Source organism: Micropterus dolomieu, linkage group LG15 (genome assembly GCF_021292245.1).
Source record: "Micropterus dolomieu isolate WLL.071019.BEF.003 ecotype Adirondacks linkage group LG15, ASM2129224v1, whole genome shotgun sequence".
Lineage (NCBI taxonomy): Eukaryota > Metazoa > Chordata > Actinopteri > Centrarchiformes > Centrarchidae > Micropterus > Micropterus dolomieu.
Window position 1 is genome coordinate 6515644 of NC_060164.1, and position 21871 is coordinate 6537514.

At 40.3% G+C, this 21871-nt stretch overlaps 1 protein-coding gene across 5 annotated transcripts in view; it reads right to left on the reverse strand.

Annotated features, from left to right (window-relative positions):
- LOC123984030 (rab11 family-interacting protein 2) overlaps nucleotides 1-21871 on the reverse strand; it is a 64524-nt gene that overhangs the window by 23726 nt on the left and 18927 nt on the right. For 3 of the 5 annotated variants that reach the window (XM_046070609.1, XM_046070608.1, XM_046070610.1), the window contains exons 7-8: nucleotides 21191-21251; nucleotides 20482-20600 (exon numbers count right to left, since the gene is read on the reverse strand). In XM_046070609.1, the coding sequence (XP_045926565.1) occupies nucleotides 20482-20600; nucleotides 21191-21251 (180 nt within the window). Of the gene's footprint in view, nucleotides 1-8045; nucleotides 8088-20481; nucleotides 20601-21190; nucleotides 21252-21871 lie in introns of those variants that run through there. The other 2 variants (XM_046070611.1, XM_046070613.1) reach the window with 2 other exon arrangements.

The following is a 21871-nucleotide window of genomic DNA, read 5'->3' on the forward strand; positions in this document are numbered from 1 at the left end:
AAAGTGACCAGACAACGTTTTACGCCACGTTTGGGTCATTCTGGGAAGCCTGGGCATTAAGGAGTGGAGTTTCTTGTCAGGTGTGTGAGTAAATATGTCATGCATGCGTGTTATTGCAGCTTAATTAATTAAGTCTTTATGAATGACCAGAAAGCTGAATTTATGAAAAGCTATTTCAAAATTGATAATTATGTTTACAAAGTTTACAAACTGTATGATTATAAAAAGTCCACAGAAGGCTTCCCTACTGTGTATGTTGTCAGTAAAGTTACAATGTCCTGTGTTAGATTCAAATGTAAGGCAAGCTGATGAGGACTCACGGAAAAGAGTGGAATACAGTAGCTCCTTCTTCTTTTATCTCTGGAAGAGTTGTGTTAAAACCTTCCAATGAGCACTTGCAAAATGCCTGGTGGTAAGCTGTGTAGTAGTTGGATGAGCAGAAAGGAAATCTAGAAATAAATAAAGTGGATTACATCCTCTGAAAGCTCCATCTTTGCCCTACAGCCGACTGGTACCTCTCCTGTCTGCATGATAATGCTTTTGTCAAGGCTTGTGACCCAGTTGGTACAAAGCGGGAAATTACGTCATTTGCAAATATGCTTTTATTCCATGATAGTGTATAATTGTACAAATGAAATGAGATTATCTCTCTAGTCCTCCACAAACAGCCATGCAGCTTTATAGGGGGGATTGGAAAAGACTGATAATTTGCCAAAAAAACCCGTGGCATGGAAGCATGTACTCAACCTTGGGCCCAGGTTATTTTAAGGAAAGCCAATCTTTGATCAGCCAAGCTGAAATGGCTAAGATAAGTGGGAGCTACATCTCGCGGCAGGACCGCGCACCAGTCTGATATTGCTATTTCCTCCCTGGTTTCTCAAGAGCGGTAAATAGCTGCTGCCCCCACCACTACCCCCACTGCACCTCCTCCCCTCCCCCTTATCTACTCCCCACTTTCTTCTGGAGATCTCTGTCACTTTAATCCACAGAGTCTGCCGCTGGTTAACAAGGAAATCCTGTGTCAATTATCACCAACCACTTCCTGCTGGGAGAGCAGCGGGGAATCAAAGGGGCCTGAGAGTCTTTCACACCAGAGAGGAGCAGTAGGCCTAATTAAATGGCCCTTGTGTCCCGCTGACTGCCGGTGGCCGGGTGACAGATAGCCCAGCCCAACGATAACCTCCTTCAGCTGATGATTGTTTTGATAGGGGAGCTAGTAGGCACTTTGGGTGCCCTAAGGTTGGCAGATTGCGATCCAGGAGTCCAAATTAACTCACATCCAGGACACAAAGGTGTATGGAGAGAAATGATGGATAAATTCTTTGAAATGTATGTAATCATAATGTAATGTGGGTATAACAGATTCCTGTTGAAATGAGATCCAAGCTGTTAAAGCCTTACAGTACAACATGCCATAAGCTTCCACAAAACATTCAGACTCCTAAACTACAAGTCATTAAAATTCTGGTTTCATAAATCTGGGAATGTGAACCCGCGATGCATCATTTGCACACTAGTGGGTGAAGCGTGCATATTAAGATTTGATATGCCATATTTTATCTCAATTCTCAAAACCCTGCATTTGGGTAAAAAGGGAAGCCATTTGAAGTCCAAATGTGCAACGCTCAAAATGAGAATTCCCAGACCACTTTCAGGTGGGGGTCTGTGAAAGCACAACTTAAGGTTCAAACTGCTTTATATCAACTTTAAGCATCATATGGGGTCAGCAAATCACCAGCCTGCCTGCCTTGTAGTTCTCATTTCACTCTTAACTGTCACTTACAGGTATCTTGTGTCGCCTGCATAATGTCAGATTAAGCTATCACCCACAGTCACTGCCAAAAGTAGCTCTTTCTGTTCATTAAAAAAGTTAGCTTCTAAAAACTCACCGGAATTATCATTTCAAATAGGGCCTATATGAAATGTGCTTCCCAGGGATAGGCTATGGATTGTGCGTGATTGATAGAATAGGTAATTTAAGGGTTAGGGTGACGTGAATGTGAATAAATGTGTGCAGAAGCTGCACACAGTCAAACTTTGTAGAACATTTTACATTCAAACAGACTAAATATCGTGCTGAAATTTTACATTGTAGCCAAACATTAAGAACAAAAAAACCTGCCACTGGATGAAGTTCATCACAATGTCCTCCCCGCTGCTTCTCCCAGTCTCCACTCCTGTTGGAGACAGCTTCAACCCCCAGTGCCTTGTCCACCTTTAAATTTTCATATGGAGGAAAAGGGCTGCAGAAAAACCAATTTACTAACAGAGCGACATCATCTGTTTGGCCGTTTATCTCTGACACACCACCCCTCAGTCCACTGTTGACAGTACATGATATTCCATTAATCTGCCTAATGAAAATTTAACCAGTGTTATAAACAAATAATTGGCCATTATCCTCTCAAAGATCCCGAATAAATTACTTGGGCGTTTTTCATGGCTTCTGAAAGAAGAAGAAGCCGGCCCCTCCTGATTGATGTTGGAATAAATGCGGGGCCGGCTCCGATGCTGCGAGTGGGTCTCGGCTAAGCCTGTGATTGACTTAATGAGAGTCTTTGGGGTGAGTAAATGTTCCAAATTGCTCAGTCATTAGCTTTTGCTCGGCTGTCTGAAGATACCCCCGGATCTGCAGCGCGGGTCTCTCCTCTTGTACCATTCCGCCTGCAATTACATTTTCATTTAGAGCAAACCTCTGAAGTCCGATAGGCAGGCCCCTTTTCATTATGCTGGCCTCCTTTTTCTTTTTTATCTAAATGGTGTGAAATGTCTCTTCATTTAGACCAATTAAAGTTGAAAAAGACTGCGCTGTAATGAATTATCATACAAATTATTTACTTAATGCCACAATCTCTCTCCCTCTCCTCCTCTCTCATCCTCCTCTCTCTGGCACCAGGGATGCACAGAGTCAGACAGACGGGGAATACGGCATGAGAGAAGACGTGGTGGGAGTCCACAACGGATCTGCTTTGAAAACGAAACTTCCTTCGAAACGATGCGCATTTTGCTGAGGTTATGTCTCTCTTTGGCATTTATCTATGTCATGCATGAACCATGCTCGGCATATGGACAATCTTGACTAATGGGAGGAGGATGGGGAGCCCAACATCTGAACAAAGGGAACAGTATGTCGTCAATATAGCTCATTTCAGATATTTCATTTCAGGAGATGTCTAAGCTCTTCTTAATTAAGGACAAGCTTATGGTTTCAAATTAACTCATTTAATTGAGGGGACCAGTTCTTGTCTGCAAGACGGTGTGGAGAATGTCTCCAGTCTCCTTCCGGAGGCTGTTGGCTGACACATAAACACTGGGAGAGTTCACAACTATCACAGCAGCCCCATCCGTACCTCTGGGACCGCCTCTCTCGCTCTCCCTCCTCAATGAGACACACACTGCCAAAGACTCCCTCCATTAGCTTTTCACCAGCAGAACAGCTATTCAGAGCATATTCTCCAGCCATTATTCATGTTAGCAGCCAATGCACCATATTAGGGCTGTTTTTCACCAGCCGACATAATGGAGAGAGGCATGAAACGGTATATTTTCTCTCAATGTTTTTTTTTTGTAAAGCTAGTCAATTCACAGTCTGATCGTGCTGGGTAAAGCTGGTGGAGCCGAATTGACTTGTCACCATGGAGACGGCAGCTTCTACTTCATGCCAGAGCAGTTCTGCTAAAGCCCCGAGATGAGGGGGCAGCAAAAAGGGGCTGTTAGTTTGTCCCCAGCCCAGCCACCCCTTCCCTTACAACAAATGAGGGGGACCAGCCTGACCTTAGATGGAAGCCAGATTTGTCACCGGAGGCCATATTTAAAAAACCTCAAGCTGGTGAAATGAAAAGTTCCAGGCGGGATAAATTACTTCTACATCCCGCAAAGAAGTCTGAAATCTATGGGGAAAAATAAACTCAAGAGGGGTCAGTTTCAGAGGAGGTGTCAAAGTGTTGTTAAACTCACTGGGCAATAATCTTAAGTACTCCATGATTTGCACTAATTGGTATGAAATCACCCACAGTGCTTAAGTGCAGCTACTGCTTCGGTTTGCTGCATCTGCTCTATGTCAGGGCCGATTCTTTGTGACAGCCTGGAAATACAAATACAAAATTGCCATATGGATCGCCCACCTTTGAGCTTAAGTCACAGGTACAAAGAGGGAATGGATTTTCACCAGAAAATCTTCCCCATTGCTTTTTGCTTTCTTATCAGCAATAAAGAATACTAGTGCTATTTGCTGTCATTATCAGGGAACACATAAAAGCTGCAGATATTCTCTTGTGCAAAGGAAGTTATTCTAAATATTATGACATGAAATGATTTAAGCACAATGACAGGATTGCTTCCTGGCAACTTGGAAAAGCTGTTAAAAGTGGAGGGGCGACAGAATGTCACAATATTTCCACATATGTTTGTAAATACAAAGAAATATGTTGCCTTTTTGCAGGAGACAAGTGATTATGGCAGTAATAGACGACTGCTGTGAGAGGAGAAGTTTTATGTCAAAACCACCTCACTTAAAACCACCTCACTTAGATCTGTCATGGGATAGCAAGTGTCCCATATCCACATATGGCTCGATGAGGCTATTTGCTCTCTCAAACATCAAACTGTCAGAGGAATCATACCCAAGTACTCATTATGTGTGGCATGCACCCTAATGCATGCTAATTGCTGCTTATTAACCTAATACTTCCATTAACAGAGGTAACTCCTTTTGAAGCAACATGTAAACAAAATGGAAGCCATTTATAATTGTTGAGAACATTAAAGGAAGGTTGCACTAATATGAATCTGTGCAAGGGCATTCAACAAAAAAAATCCCACTGATGCAGATTTGAAACCAGTATGATTGATGTCTGCTTTCATATTCTATAAGCATTGCTTGTGCCTCTAGTTTACTTGAACATAAAATCAGGACAGGTTAATCCTAAGTGCTTATGTAAGTAGCTGCAGTATCTTCAGGCCCACCACAGGTCATTGAACAAATGTGCAAGTGATGACTTCAAGGGAAAGAAACAGCCACCTGTCATGAAATGTTTCAGTCTCGGAGCAGAGTCATGAGTTGTGTTAAGCAGTTAGGTGACATGAGTGGAAATTCTTTATAGACCTGCAGGCTAACATTACCTCCCTGATACTTTAACACAAAAGGGGTTGTTTCTTCAGTATTAATAACCAAGTCTCACCTAAAAAAATTAATTTGAAACTATGCATACACTCCTGAATAGGAGAGGGTAAAACTATTAATTAAAAGTGGAACAGGTTCTTATTTTAGTGGAAAGTGGAAAAATTATGAGCCTTTGTTAAGGGAGGCCCAGGAGCAAAGCTTTCATTAGCCTACATGCATGGCAAAAGCAATTCATCAACTGTAATTTTGCCTCAATGGGCAAAAAAGAGGGATCAACCTCAGCATGCTATTTATGGAGATTTACGGAAGTCTGGGAAATGCTAATGTGATTAACATTTATCTACAACATGTTTCGAAATGGCCCTCATGTCCACGTTTTGCCTTTAAGATTAAGTTATTGCACTTGCTCGATAAAAAAGGAAAAATATAGAGTGATACAGAATCTGCTTTGCAGTGCAAGAGCACACAATGATGATTTTTTTTTTTTGGAGAATTCTCTGTCACATTAGTGGAGGATTTCTCCCCCCCCAACATCCCCTCCCTTCTCTCTAAATATCTCTCTTTATGTATGTCTGTCCCTAGATGAAGGCGCGGCGAGCAGAGCTGCGCTTTTGTCCTACCGGAGTGTCTCTCTCGAAAATGTGAACTGTTCCACGGATTAGCTGAGCAGAGATTTATTTAATGCATCCTCATAGAGTATTGTTGAAATCTATTTTGGGATACGGAGCTTGCCAAGCTCTAAGCCTGGTAATATATGCCTGCTACAGTTTAAGAGAGAGGGTTCACAGACCCTCTTTATGTTGGGATCATAAGGATCATACAGAGTCATTGAATATGAAAATATTGAGGGCTGGTAGCACATTTATTGTTTTCACACAGGGCCCACAAAGGCTTGTTTTGTGCCCTCCCTCCTGTCTCTTGTTTGTATGGCCTGTTTAAATATTTGATGTCCTAGAGAATGATTGTGATATTCACCAGATAAGATACTGCACATGCATATGCCATGAGAGGCCCCTGTTTAAGATACCGGCTTAAGGTTTCTGAGAGGCCAACAAAGCCAAGGACGGAAAAGACTGCAGTGCATTTGCATTTAAGCTGTGGATTTAGGAACAGCTAGAGTAGAATGAATACTAATAATGTATCTAATTTAAAATGCTAAGTATTTACCTTAGAATTTATTCAACCATAAAACCTTATAAATAAAACCAAGACACAGTTTTATTTGCAGCAAATAATGGTCTATGTAAATTTCATGAAGCATTTACTATAAAATACATAACAAATGTAATTTTTTAACTTTCAGTCAAAATGTAAACTGCATTAGACCATTGATCAGTTTCAAGTTGCTGATATCAGCAAAGCGCCAAAAACAGAATCAACAATCAGACTGTGACTACACTTCCCAGCATGCCTCGGGGGGATAAGGTTTGGACCATTTCTCCTCACAATGAACGGGTAGCAATGTGACAGAGAGTGACACAAAAGAGGAAAGCCAGGGGGTGTGCAGGAGTGGGGGAGAGGGAGCCGGACAAAAGAGAAGACATGGGCTTTGCACGGAGGACACGATAAAGCCAGGAGCATTATCGTCAGTGTGAAAGACGGGGGCCATACTTCAAACGGGATTTTCTCTCCATGACAGGATACTCCGCTGACGCAGAGCAAATAGCTCTCTGTAGCAGTATATAGCTTCAGGGCTTCTAGGCTTCTTTGTAAATTCAACAAACTACAATGAAATGATATGATCTCCTACAGAAAATAACAGAATGCACAATATCAAAATGATAGATAAGTAAATATAATGGTAGTGAGGAGAGACTGAAAATTCACATGTCAAGAATGAAAAAAGAAAATACATTAGATTTTATTTTTTGATTGAGAAAAAGTGGTTGTTGAATAAATAAATGAGACTCACTTGAAAGCAATACTGGCAACTGATGCATTATTTTAGCTGCTATAGTGGAGGTATTAAGCTTTACAAATATGACTCTTGCAAGGAAGCCACAGGGTTCAATCAATTAGTCTGTGATTATTATTACTTCTGTTGTTATTACTAGTCCCAGCAGCCAGGCTGTTATGGTAACCCTAGACGCGGTCCATACTACTAATCCTTGGCCCTTCCCTAACCTTAACCTTTACTCTCTTAATCAACATCATATTCTGAGCAAATGGGCAAAATATTTACATGTTATCTCTCGCAGCGTTCAGTGCGAATTTGCTTTTACTCTGGGAATTCTCAGCTGAAGTTGTTTGCATACATTGCTGTGCATGTAAGTGTGCACCCGCGCGTGTGAACCTGTGTACAGTATGTACATTTGTGAGTGTGTGTGTGTGTACGTGTGGTATTCTGTCCAGGCTCCATTGTTGGTTTTTCATCTTTTGTCTGAGTTAAAAGTCACAAGGACATTAGGGTCCCAATAAATTAGAGGAAGAAAGGCTCCCATTGTGGATGGGCTGTTGTGGGTGGTGTAGTTCTGTCTTTATATAGATCTGTCTTGCACATTATGGCATTACTGACAAATAAGAGTTTAGGCTCAGCCTTAGAAGATGTGGTAAAATATAAAAATACAAGACATTTTGAGTTAATAAAGGCAAAAAGACAGTAGTACAGCAACCACAGCTAGACAAGTTTATATCCCAGACTGGTGGAAAAGCTCAACTTTTATTTTGTTCAATATTCAACCCATCTGTCCTCAATTCTGAAAATTACTATTGAGAAGTTTGATCCAACAGCAAATATAAACTGGACAGCAAGATAAAGGAAAAGCACGAAAACATTGAAGCAAGCAAACATCACACTGAGACAAAGATATTTCCTATGCAAAGCTCGCACACAATGTCATGTGTGATAGCGACGAATCCTGTCCAAGTCACACGCAGGGGGGTTGGTGGGGAGACAGAAACGAGGTCGGCTGCCTGCATCTTCCAATGATTCCCCCTCTTAGCTTTGATTCCGCTGATCCAGTATCTCACCATATAGCAAGGGACACAAAGCAGATTTCAGCTTTGGGCTAATCTCATTAAGAAACTCTAACCACCCCTATGAGTAGTGGGGGGAAAAGCAACTCATTCTACACTATGCCAGAGCCAAGGCTCAGGGAGGCAGGTGTAATGTTACATAATTAGCCTCTAAACGGTAAAAAGGAGATTATTGCAAATGGCCTACCAGCCAGCACATGCAGTGGACCTGGTCCCTGAAGACTCACAAGTCTAGTGAAGCTGAAAACATCCCCGGGGAATTGATGTGTGAAAAAGGAAATACAGGTTATTTGCAGCAAGTGTGTGGTATAGGGTGGTCAAGGCCCTCTGTAACAAATTTGATTCACTTTAACAAACGAACATTTGAGTTTGATTAGGTGTAAGTAGGGGAATTTAAAACAAAGTAGTGGATAGCCAGTATGGGGAAATACTGCAGGAACACAGCAGGAATCTGAATTGACATGTAGCTTAGCCTTCGTCTGTCTTTCTTCTCTTTCTCTTAATAAGTGAAAATGTTACTTTTAAATACATAAAAACTGTGATTTAGTGTGGCCCGAGTTCGTGCTCCTGCTGAGATGTCCTGTCAACCACCAGTAGGGGCTCTACTGCTGACTCCTGCACAGAAATGGCTAACGGAGGAATTGATGGAGCCGGCCTGATCCGGGGAGCCCACACCTAGTCACTCATAACCTCAAGACTGGATTACCATGTCAGATTGCTGCCATATGTGGCACGGCGCACCACTCTGGCAATGACAGTGATCAACTACTACCGTTCAGCATAACCATCCAGAAAACATTACTGTCAGAGTTCAAACACTGAAAGGACTCAAATAAAGGATTTGTGCACCATGTCGAAGTACAATACCCCATATTGTCCAGCAAACATGCTAATTAGAGAAACAGATGATCTGAAAGTCTCTCTGGGCAGAGCCAGTTAGGACAAAGAAAGAATGGCGGCATTCCTTTGTTGCCTCTTCAGACACGCTGAAGCATCGGCTCGTTGTTACATAAAGTTGTATAACAAATGAGCCTGGGCTCTTTGAACTGGCTGACCACACAAGCCTGGAAGAGTCACTAGGAGCTCAACATGTGGCAGCAATAAGATGGCCCCGCCCTCCACAAAACATGTGGGAGACAATGCATTCCAGTGGAGCTCATTAAAGCTAAAAAACAAATCCAACAAACACTGCCCCAGTCTCAAAGGAGGACCGTGGACTATGTAGGCCAGGCCATGGCAAAGGATGCCTGCCATTACTTCTAGGCCTATTTATTTATCTAAATAAATTAATCATTTGATTATCTCCATTGTCACACAACACTGAAAACAGAGAGAACCCAAAATTCCCATAATCCTTAATTCCATTTGCTCATCATCTCTGTAACTTTATTGAGTCAGTGTGACTGACAGCTGAATTTTCAGACATGTTTTAAAGACAGTGACATTTACCATGCACAGATGTGGTTTAGCGTTTAAACCTGTCATTGAATTTGGCTTATTTATAATGCTGTTTGTTCCAGCAGTCTGCCCAGTTAAGCTACGCGTTGTCTGTTTAAGTTGGCTATAAACAGACTGTTGCTGACTGTTTGAACTCCTCTTCATACATTCACATGAGCAAAGGGTGTGTTTGTTTTTTTTTTTTACTGTTATTGTAAAATGTGACATGATATTCAGTTTGTGTACATGAGTTCACAACATGAGGCCGTGCATTATGAGGATCCCAGAGTGTATTCACTTAAGATTGATAAAAACTCACTAAAATCAAATGCCCACCGGGGAGGCAGTTTCCTCGCTGTAGCAGACATCTGGCATGATTATTTTCAGCTCTTCAGCTAATCCTCTCTAAATGTAAACTGAAGAGAAATGTGCCAAATGGCTTTAGAGCAAGACTGAATTTTGGACTTGTGGAAGATTTAAATGAGTTTTATAGAAATGTTAGAGGCATTATTGGAAAACACAGTGAGACAATTGTAATTACTTTTCAGCCTGTCACATTTATAATCATTATCCCACTTTTTAGACATGCCAATTTTTGACTCCTGTTAACCATTGCAGCTGTGGAGAAGCCACATAACATACAGCAGGTTTTTTTTTTTTTCATGTTTTGATGTGCTTTCATCTGTGTTGCTGGGCGTTAGATGTTTGATATGTAGCGTTGTGACTGGAAACGCTTGAGTCGTGTGCATGCCATTCAGAGGTGGCCCAGTAAGAGCTAATCTACTTGTCAGGGTTGACTGCCAAGCATATCAGCCCACACACTTCACAATATGACTTTATTCATACTGTAGATCTGGGACATTAACTGTCTCTGCCCACCAGAACACAACACTTACGCCCACCGCTCCCAATGAAAGAAACCTACATTATAAGCCTGTGCAAGTGATGGATCCACATCCTTTACACCTCACATCTACAACCCCCGTCACCTTAAGACTATAACCTGAACCCTGTTGAGACACGTGCCTTACTCAAATATGCACACTAACAGCACCGTTTTCGTTTTTATGTGAGGAATCTACAGTCATTCTGTACATTTTGACTTACTCAGTGGACTTCAGGAAAACTGCCAGCAGGATGTTTGGACAACGCTCTACTTTACAATGATCCAGTTATTATGCAGCAACATTTTGAATAAAAAGGCTTAAGGGGCTCTGTGGTTTGCAGCAGCTGTATCATTAGGGACTTCTCAGAAGGCTAGCACCATAGTCAGAACAACAGATTCAGAAACATAAATGCCTTGTGATTAAATGAGTCAAAGCAAAAATTAATTTCATGATGACTCTGCTCTGACAAATGTGTTGATAGCTTCCAAGCAGATCACCTGGAATCATCTTAAACAGTTAAAACTGCATATCGCTTCTGACTAGGAAACCAAGGGATGCATTTGATCAGACTCGTGGCACATTGTACTATAACAAAAGTGGTTGGCATGATTTATTGAGCTTGAATAATGGTGCCTCACGGGCATTTCATAAATCTCTAATTGGGCAGTGACCTCAGTCGCCAACACTTCATAAATCTATATCAACAAAATTGGAACTTCAAAACACACATAACATAGCAAATATGTCTAATATGTTTGCTTCAATTAAAGAAATTGAACACAGGTCAAACAGGCAGGGTTCACATATACATTAAGAGCAAACCATTCAGCAATTATTTAGAAAGTAATAACTCCTTGATAAAGAAGAAAGGACACACAGACATCTGCAGTCGATTAAAGCCTCACAAATTTGCAATGAGGCGGAAGAGGGATGTCAAGTTTTCACACTAATTTAATACAGGGTCTTCTTGACCTAGCTATTATGAGAAGGATTCTTTTGCATAACATATTGTAATGATAATTTTAACTCTAAACCGTAACGCGTAAAAGCTGTCATAGAAAAGAGCCGTTGCCAGATGGAAGAAATATCACTCTGGACTGTATTATAGTAAGACAAAATGAAAATAAAAACGTATCCAAAGTTCACAAAAGCAAAGCTATTCAAATAAACCAATAAATAAATGAGAGTACAAATGTGTAAGCCTCAGGGCAAAGAGAGGATCTTGCTGCCAAGTCACAATCTCAATCTCAGTTTGTAGCACGCCACAAGGGGCAGTGTGCAGTACATGACAAACAAGGGCTGCAGTGTTGTTACACATTTGATTCACAGCGGGGGGGCTCACAGAAGTCACTTAAGGTTATCAAATGTTTATGGTGCTGTTTTTCCATAACTACTCATACTGGTGTCATCTACAACAGGAACAAGTGAAACAAATGAAGCCACTCAAACAAAAATGTACAACTGATTCTTAATGTGATACGGACATTTCCAATGTTCCCTGTCGCAAAACATGCAGCAGGATGCCTAATGTGTGTCTTAAAAATCATCTGACCTAAATTGCTGTTGATCTTTAGCCTGCACTGTTAATATAATGTTCCTAGGGCAATATACTGTACTAATATTAACAAGAAACCTGAGCAATAGTCCAATTAAATCCAAAATGGCAAACTATTAATTTTCTATATGTCATTAAAATGGGCTGAGAGGAATGCTGAATATTTTATATGACCAATTAATAGCTTCTTAGTGGACGGATTTTATTTGAATTAACGGACCGTCTCGCTTTCCCTTTTTAATTTCCCAGATTAGATTGTTTCAAAGGAAAGGAAATAAGTTTTTGTAGGTACAGTACTGACAATGGCAATGTGTGTGTGGTGGCATGTGTATGCTTATGGTGTGTACACATATCTTTGCACCTTGCGCTTTGCATTTCATATTTTAAAGACAAAAACACAACAAATGTCTTTTATGTTGCGTAAAATATAATATATGATTACAAATACAGTATTTTGAAAACATTTTGGAATTAGTTTTTGTGTTTTAAGCATCTGTATGTTTTAAGCAACTGGTTTTTATTTTTGCATATTTTCTAATTTAGGTAAATGTTGTATTGGATTTAATGTGGGAGTAGGGGATGTAAGGTTAGTTTTTCAATCTGTATTTACAATAAAAACAAACCTGCCAGCCACTAAGGGGTATGCAGGTTGAGGACAGGACGGGGAAGAAGCTGGGGGGCTGTGAGGGTGTGGAACTTGAGAGCACAACCTGAATCACTTTCAATCTATGTACTAAATTGGTGGTGATGAAAATAAGACTCAGAGACACAAAAAAACACTTGTTTGCCGATTACTGTCTTGAATGGAGGATTGTGAGGGTGCTCCTTGTTGTAGGCCTCACACTGTGACCTGGCCCTCACCTGAGACAAATGCTCAAAGATCCTAAAACCACACTGAGCTGAGCAGCACGGGACAAAAAAACCCCAAATAAAACAACCAAAGTTTACTTCACAAGCAAGCTTCCTATATACTGTAGATATTTAGTAATAAACAAGTAAGCCAGCTCATTGGGGGGGATCATTGCTACTGCAACACAGTTTGTGTTTTTCCACAATGTCACATTTAGCCTCTAATATTCTCCGGGAGAATGAATATATTTGTTGACTAACAGCATGGATAAAACTCTTAAATATTCTGAATTTTTAATCTGGTTTAACATTTCCACCCGTTTTATGCAAATTACACTCTATTAGCATAATCTCATTTGAGAATACATCCTTTTAAAGTAAAAGATTATAACCTATTTTTTTAAACACATATAAATCAAATGTTATATTGAAATGGTAATGTTTTAAAGTCTGTGTGCTTTGCAGAAAAGAAGTGCATTTACATATATACTTTTTTTTTTTGCATTAGTGGCTCAACACTACATGAAAAGATACAAAACAAAGCTAAAACCTCCATGAGGGAAAACATCCAACAGCTTAAATGTCTTGGCAAACATGAAACATTCATTTACAGCTACAATAAACAACTACAAATATTCCCTTTGTGTTATTTTGCCCAACACGTATGTGTGTATATATATATATATATACATAATTTCTTACCCTGTTTCTTATACTTTCCTGATAACAATACTCTTGTTGACTAGATTAAATACATTTTCTTGGAAAGGATAGGAGAGGAAAAGGTAGGACATTACCTCCAGGCATTTAAGTGGAAACAGGGTCTGTAAAAGCTTCAGCGAGATATTGAGGTGGATAAAGATGTAAGAAAGGGCCATTATGCTGCTGAGGTGGGGGGACTCTATCTCTCCCCGTCCCCTCCTCCTTTCCCTCTTTACGTCTGCCTTGAACTTGTAAGGAGTTCAGCAGGTCTGAGCCTACGGTCCAGACAGGCCTCTGGAATGCGAGTGCGGGCACTCAAGCCCGTCTGACCTGCCACCATACCAGCTCCATTTCACTGGGCTAACTTACCTATTCATTTACAATGGGACTTCAACTTTATCTTCCCTTGTAACACAACATTAACTGCCAAAGAGCTGGAAATGCATTATCAGCCCGCCCCAAAGCTTGGATTGCTTCCCTCATAAATAAGATCATTATACGAGTGGTAATCCCATTAAATAGATCATTTTGCAAATATCTAAATCCAATTAATAAAGTGTTTTCAGAGGGGGTGCAGCAAACACTGCCTTTTAGAGAGCTGACATGCTATGACTCCAGTTCTTTGTTCCTCACTCCCTTAGTAGGAAGGGTGATATTAATAAATACAACCCTGAGCCTGAAAGAAAGCTGGGATTCAGTTTTTGTTTGTTCTGGTAGAATAAAAACTAAGTGAAAAGTCTATGTTTATCAAAGTACATCATTATTTAAAGCAAGGATTGGGAGAATTTTACAGCAAAAATAACTTCTTTTCTTACCTTTCACTCTGGCATGTATTGCAATTGCTTGCATAATGTGCTTATAGGATGTCCTTATGCTGTAATCCTATGAAAATCCCTAGCTGGACTGGGCCGCATGAGCTAAAGGCTTTTAAATGATTGCCAGATGGTTTAACAAATTAGCCATTTATTGAATTAATCCAAACTAGTTTCCTAAATCATTACCATAACTCATCAGTGGAAGTGCCCTCCAAGTGCCCTTTAACTTTTGGACTGGTGCTCCTGCATTGACCATGTCACTTTCTCTGGCCCATTAGCCAGAATATTAGAAAGACAGAAAACTGCTTTACTAATTAATTGCCCTTTTATAAACTAACCATCTGTGAGCAAAGAAGGCATTCTATTCCTAAAGAAGATGCCCCTGAAGTGCTTGTGTTTGTTCCACTGAACTAATAAAGTGCATAATCCGATAAAGGATGATATCCTAAGCTTTGATTGCGCCTGAAGTGGTTGTTTTACCTTTGTGGAAAGTGCGTCTGGCATGGTAAGAATGTTTTCGTATCTTTTCATGGTTTTTAATTGCCAGCTGAAGCTGTTACGAAAACACTGCTGTGGTTAAATGAATTAGAAAACAGTGCCCCTGGGTGATGTTAACACGTTGCACTCGCTCATCCAAAGCGCATGTAAGGCAGCTGCCAGTGAATGATCTATGTGTCATTTATATGGCTGTTTATGGTACAAAGTAAAGGAGACCACAGCTCTAATTATGGTTTTGAATGTGCCTTTCACTATCTAGATAATTCCTTTGTCTTGGTGGTTCATTTGAATAACTCTGAGATGATTTAAGTCACACTGACGACAGTTTCTATTGCACTTCAACAAGTCAAGGAAATCACAAAGCCAAACACATGTCTGTATCTATACATGTGACACCATGAGAGTGAAAAAGCTTTTTAAAATTCTGGGAAGCTACATGTGTTCAGAGGAGGGAGGGAGCAGCTTTTAGCACTGCAGCCGACCACAACTCAGCATCCTAATGACAGCATCATTAGAAGTATCATAGCAGTAATTATTCTCTTCAGCCTACAAAGAGGGGCTGGTGAAAAAACGAAGGCTGAGGTTGAGACCAGTCGCTCCCTCTTCCAGTCTGCTTTCGCCTGTCTAATCTGTCTCTTTCTAATGAAGAGAAGGAAAGCGAGAACAGTGGAAAGAAAGAGATGTCAAGATTGAGGTCAGCCGCCCCCCTCGCAGGGTCAAACTCGAGGGGTTAATACCTGGTGTCCGACACTGCACATAAACTCCGCTGAGCTCATCACACTAATTAAACAGACACACATCCTCTCGGAGCTCCGATGGCCAATCGCTGCCAGCTAAAAAAGCAGTCCATTCATGGAGGTTGGCAGGGTGTGCATGTGGGGTGGGCTAGGGAAATGCTACCTGCCCTTCCTCAGTTTGATTAATGTGAAGAACAATGGCGCTCTTGTGGCCCGCCAGCCTCACTCCACTTGGTTCTGGTTCACCGCTCGAGGAGAGGGGACTGCATGTTCCAAACTCGTACCCCCAGACGAACCACCACCTAAACTAACTACTTGTCGACGACTTCTGTCTCCTCAACACCCATCTCCTCGTCCTCAGGCTAGTCATGTCAAAATACCGGACAAAAGCACAATTTATCAGAATATCTTGCAGTAAATTAAGGCAAACAAGATATTTCTTCAATAACCATTTATCTCAGTAATACAAATAACTTTTTACCATGCTAAAAAAGCCACAATTCACGATTGTGTTAAAGCAGTCGTGTCAGAGAGCAACAAAACGGACATTTATTTATATGAAAATGTCATGGATTATTACTTTAATGTCTCATATGTTTGTCTCTCCAAAGACTTAACAACCCTTCAGTGGATTCTTCACTCGCAGAAGTCAAGCCATTTGTTTGATGTTTCCACAGTCTATGAAACTACTGTTTTGCAGATGCCTGATCTAAGTTTTATCAAATGTATCTGACCATGTTTCTTTCTTGCTGCTGGCATGAAGACTTACAGACAGCCGGCATGGAATAAAGACATCAACGTCATCTCTCTGAGGGAGAGACAGCATAATGTTATGTGTGTCAAAACTTGGGCGACGTAATTAATTGCAGCACTCCCTGAACTCACAAAGACTTGTGGAGTTTTACCAATACTTTGCTTCAGCTATATCAAAACAGGGAGACAAATTGAGCCACCTGCATGTCTCCGAAGCTTGACAACTCATCTCACTTGCAAATTGCAAGAAGTATTTTACCCCCCTACAAAGAGGTCCGTAGAGGCTAGCAAGCTTCTCACCAGCCAAGTCTTGATAGGTCTTCATGCAGCTACGTGACACTTTGAAAACAGTGGAGACATTCCATAACACTGGAGGCTGGAAAAAGAACATGCAAAGTCCTAATGATGATAGTCCATATGGCCAAGAGCAGCGTGTTGATGCACACACTCTGAGGTGTTTGGAGAAGTGCTTCACAATTATTTGCAGTGAACTTAACATTTGAAAAACAAACCATGGCTAGTGTGCTTGAAGGCAGTGAGGATTATGAAGTCAGGGAAGTTGAATAGAATAGGATTTTTAGTGTGAAGGCAAAGCATGTTACAGATTACTGAGAAACCTTGAAACATTTGCCATTGACATGTATTTGCATTTATTTTATATATTCGCTCTTCAGTAAGTCAACTCATATATGAATAGATACATATTAATTGAGAATAAATTGTTAAAAGATAATGGATACATGTATGGTACATTCACATAACAAATGGTTATCTCCCTAATTGTGCTGATAGGACTGTAGATGACTTAAGTTAATGTGCAGGGAAAAAAACCAGAAAGACAGAGAGGGAACAACGCAAGAGAAGGATATTTCATTTCTTTTCATTAAAACTTATTACTTTGTATTTTATGGTATTGTAATCCTCTCTATGAGCAATTTTGTAATAGCATAAACCATTATTTATCTCAGATTAATTAGATTAAAGACCTTTTAAATCTCATCTAGTGCAGAATGCCCATGGAGCTTCTCTTTTCACAGCCAAGAAACACCAGATCTTTCCTGCCGATCACTTTTTGTAGATTAGAGGATTGTTATTAATTGGTCAATTGGCTAATTGTTCTTTTTCTTAATTAGTCACCGCAAAGGAATAATGGGCTTTGTTCTGTGACCCTCATTTACTGTATCATGCTTGTCATATTAGTCAGGATTCCCACACATGCAAGCCACATGTAAGCCACATGTAAGCCAAAATCTAAATTACTGGTCAGAAATAATGTATTGTATATTTGGAGAATACCAAACTGAATGATGCAAATCAAGGACCACTTGACATGAATCGTATCACCCATTAGCTATTGCATCTATTCAAGCTGTGCCAAGGACCCATTTTATTTGCAGAAAAATGACTACTGTGGTATCTGCAGATAAGGAAAGGATGCACATGTTTACATTCACACCTGGGAGCTGCCCGGTAATGACACATTTTCAAACTGGTAGGCTATGCATAGTAAGTAGATAATACAAGGTAGAAACTAGAAAGGCACTGACAGTGTCAGTGTTTCTGAAGCTGCAGTAACAGTACTGCTAAATTAGTCGCATGCTACATGTCCGCAATGAACAACAAACAGACAAAAGGATATAAATCATAACTTCCATGTTTTTTGTTTTTTCCCAACACTTATACTAATAATCAAAATAGCTTAAAAGCTCAAATTTTAAAGTCCCTCTCAGGTCTGCTGAGCTTCACTAGTGGTTCCTGGCATGATTTATACCCAATGTCCCTTCAGAAACCGAATATTCCCATCACCACAAGGACAGCAAATCTGAGGCAATTCCTCTCCCACAAACTACAAGTGGTCAGCAAATGGCTTGACTGGTAACCAAAATCTAATGCTTTCCAAATAACTACCACAGACACTATTGCCTTGCGAAATTTATAGGAGATGGTGGCAGTGGCAGTTGACAACATTTGCCAAATGAGATAAGCGGGGAAAATGTTTAATAAAGTGGGTCTGGCCACTGGCTTCAATCCCTGGGCCCATCTAGATGAGTGTGGGAAAGGAAAGAGTCCCAAAACAACCTCCATCTAACTGCCTCTGTGTGCAGCGAGTTAACCAGGGTCAAAAAATGCTCTGCAACGCTCCCTGATAATGGTCATAAAAGACATGCAAAAGGCCGAATCAAAACCAGTAATTCGTATTCAAGTACAAGTATTCAGATGGAAAGTAACATTTACCATCTAAAAGGATTCCATGTCAGTGATAACTGAGAGAAAGAGATAGTTTCAGTACCATCCTACGCTTTTTTATGCCCTCAGCTAAGGAGACAACAACCATGTTCAATATCCAAAAAAAGCTAATCTATTACGCTGCCCCAGTTACAAGCGCGTCACTTTATGTTGAAAAGTGGTGGGGACATAAGGGTTCAGATTAGGGCCGTGATGAAACACTTGGGTCACGAGACATGATGATGCACGAGAACAAGACGAGAAGATTTTTAACACTATTCTGAAGAAATATTAAATGCTGAAATATATGAGCGGGGTGTCTTTTTTTTCTGCTCCAATTCAAGGTGGAAATTTATTTTTTTATATAAAGGGAAACAGAAAATTCAGTTAGCAGGTGACAATTTATAAATATAAAAATAAACTATATTGCAGTAATCAGCAGCTTTTTTTTTTCTCAAGTAACTTTTTTTGGACAGTCCTCATTTGTTTCTTCTCTATTTAAATTGCAATGCATGTTTTGTTATTGTGCAAATAAACCTTTCTCAAAGCATTTTGATTTGTTAGTTACCATCTCTTGGTACAAGCTATTTTTCAGAGCATTTTTAACAAATGCTTTCAAGAAGTAATGGGGACAAAATCAGCCATTTCAAAATGTGGTGGGGACATGTCCCCAGCGTCCCCAGTGCAAATGACACCTATGCCCAGTTACCATTTTAACGTAAAAAATATGGTCATCTTATCAAACTTAATCACAAAATGGTTCTGTAAGAAGAGAGAAGCACCCCAACACCAAATGATTCAAATGAAAATCTAAAGTAAAATGCACACTGTTTGGTAGCACCAATATGCAAAGGTGCTTAATCGAACAACTCAATACAACAATCCCTTTTGCCTGAAATGTCTATTCACTTATGTAAGGTTAATACTTTCTATTAGTACAGTGTGCAGTGACGTCACATCCTCCTGGCCATGCCTCCTACTGTTAACTGTCCATTGCCATCATCTGTAAGATGACCAGAGAACGCAGCTCAACAAGGAGCTCTGTATGAGAGACCATGTAGCCAGACACTCAAAGACATTGGCAGACTTCACTGAGCTCAGCCCAAATATACAACACGCTCCCCTCAAACCTGGGCTTGTTTAGCTGCTGGCACCCGAAGGCGTCAGTCAGATGTATGCCAGCTGAGCTGAAATGTGCCCACAGAGTACACACTGCAGCATCACTACCAGCACTCGTGCCCTCACCTTGTCTACCTTGGCACTTTTTGAGTTTGATGGAAAAAATGGCCCTTTGCAAACGACAAGTCAAGTGCCAGACCGCATATTTATACATCTTAATTAGCAATAATGAAGCCCAGTACATGCCAACGATCTGATGCCAGTGGTTACTGTGTCGTGTTGACTAGACTGTATGTCTGTTGTTTTCCTTCTACTTACATGAGAACTGCACAAATAAAATAGGTGAAAGGACCCTGTGTCTTGCTAATACCATTAGATCCGACAACAAACATGTAATGATGACGGATCTTAAAAGGCAGGTAACACTTGAGGATGAAAATGTTTAGTCTGAATGAGCATGTTAGATCACTTAATGATAACCTAAGCTTATATCTACACAAAGGTAAAAACCTGCAGGCTGCAACATGCCTTAGATTTACAGAGATTATGAATGAGCAAAGAGATAATTATTAGTTGCTCTCACAGTTTGTCAGGTCACAGATCATTCATTTTACAGGATCTGTCAGGACATGGTGAATGACTACAGCAGATTCTCATGATGTTTTGTTTAAAGGCCCCGTGATTTGAGGCTGTGTTTGGATGCAAACATGTTTAGATCTGTCGTCAGTGATAGGTTTGAGCCCTGCACAGCGAGACATTCTCTATGAAGGTAATGGAAACAAGTCGCATGGATTTTTTTTTTTACCGTGAAATAGGTTACAGCCATCCTCCTGACGTCTGGATTTATGGCCTGGTAATTCCCCACTGGAGTAATTTGGCTGGTACATCTGCAGCTTAGCAGCATTCCAGCAGAGCACTCCTGTGCTGTGAAGTCAGGAGATGACTGATTGATTGATTGTATTACTCTAGTTTTAGCATGGCTTTACTGAGCTATTGCAGTGAAGTTCTAATGTGATCTATCCACTACAAACTACAACTATCCTTGACGTAAGCAGTGAGCGGCCTGCCTGCTGCTGGGTTATCCAGCAGTGATGATCACAAATCATAGTTTAAAAGTGAACTTTGCATTATAACCCACAAAAAGAACAATACACAGACCGACTGATGTTTTTTTTTTTAGATTAGAGGAAATTGAACCTCCTTCCACACAGAAAAATATGTAGGTTACACAGTTCAATCCAGAACCAACACAGTGTCTGACTACAACATAGCTTTTACTATGCAATGGAAATTTTCTCATTGATTACATGTTGTTGTTCAGTTCAGTATTGTTCAGTAAGAGTTTCTCACTGCATTTACACAAGTGATCCCTCTACCAAGTTCTTTGTGCTGCCATTTACAGGCTAAAAATGACCAAATACAAACCTATGGTCTACTGACAGGGCATGTTTCCTAGCTTTTAGGTGTCCCAGGCACGTGCTGCTTAGACAGTGATAATGAGACCAGTCACTCACCAGCTTGAAGAAGAAACACTGTGATCCTACGAGGTCGACTTGTTCCACAAAACAGCCAGGCCTGCAAAGAGCACAAAATATCGAAGGCTATAAGAGGGTCTAACACAGGTGAAATCTGACTTACAAGAAGTGAGCAAAATTAAATGTAAAATTACTGGATACAAATCTGCTCTTCGTTAATGTCACTTAACATAGCCAAAATTAAAGGCAAAAATCAAACACACTAAGTAATGAATGTGTCATTAATGTTAGTTGTGCAGTATTATGATAACTGTTGAATTAACATTATTATGTTATGTCATTTTGGCAACTATCACTTCATTTTAATTTGTTTTAATCACTCAACAAAAATTTGCAAACTCTTACCTTCTTTTTAACATAAAGTTCTCTGAGAACAAAGACAATTCACATTTTGCTGTGGTTGTTAGCTAGCATTTGTTATGTTAAATTCGTGAGATCAAGTAACCTTATTTGATGCCATTTCAAAAACTACGAACGTAACTGCACCCTAGACTGTATAAAACTGCACTGCCATTCAATCTGACAGCAAATTTTGCTAAATATAGTCCAGCTGCCATGCTAGCAACAACTATGCTAACAAACCCCTAAACAATAAGTTATAACACTAGCTTACAGCTAAATGACAGATAGATGACAGCCAGCTAGTTGCATTACTGTAAC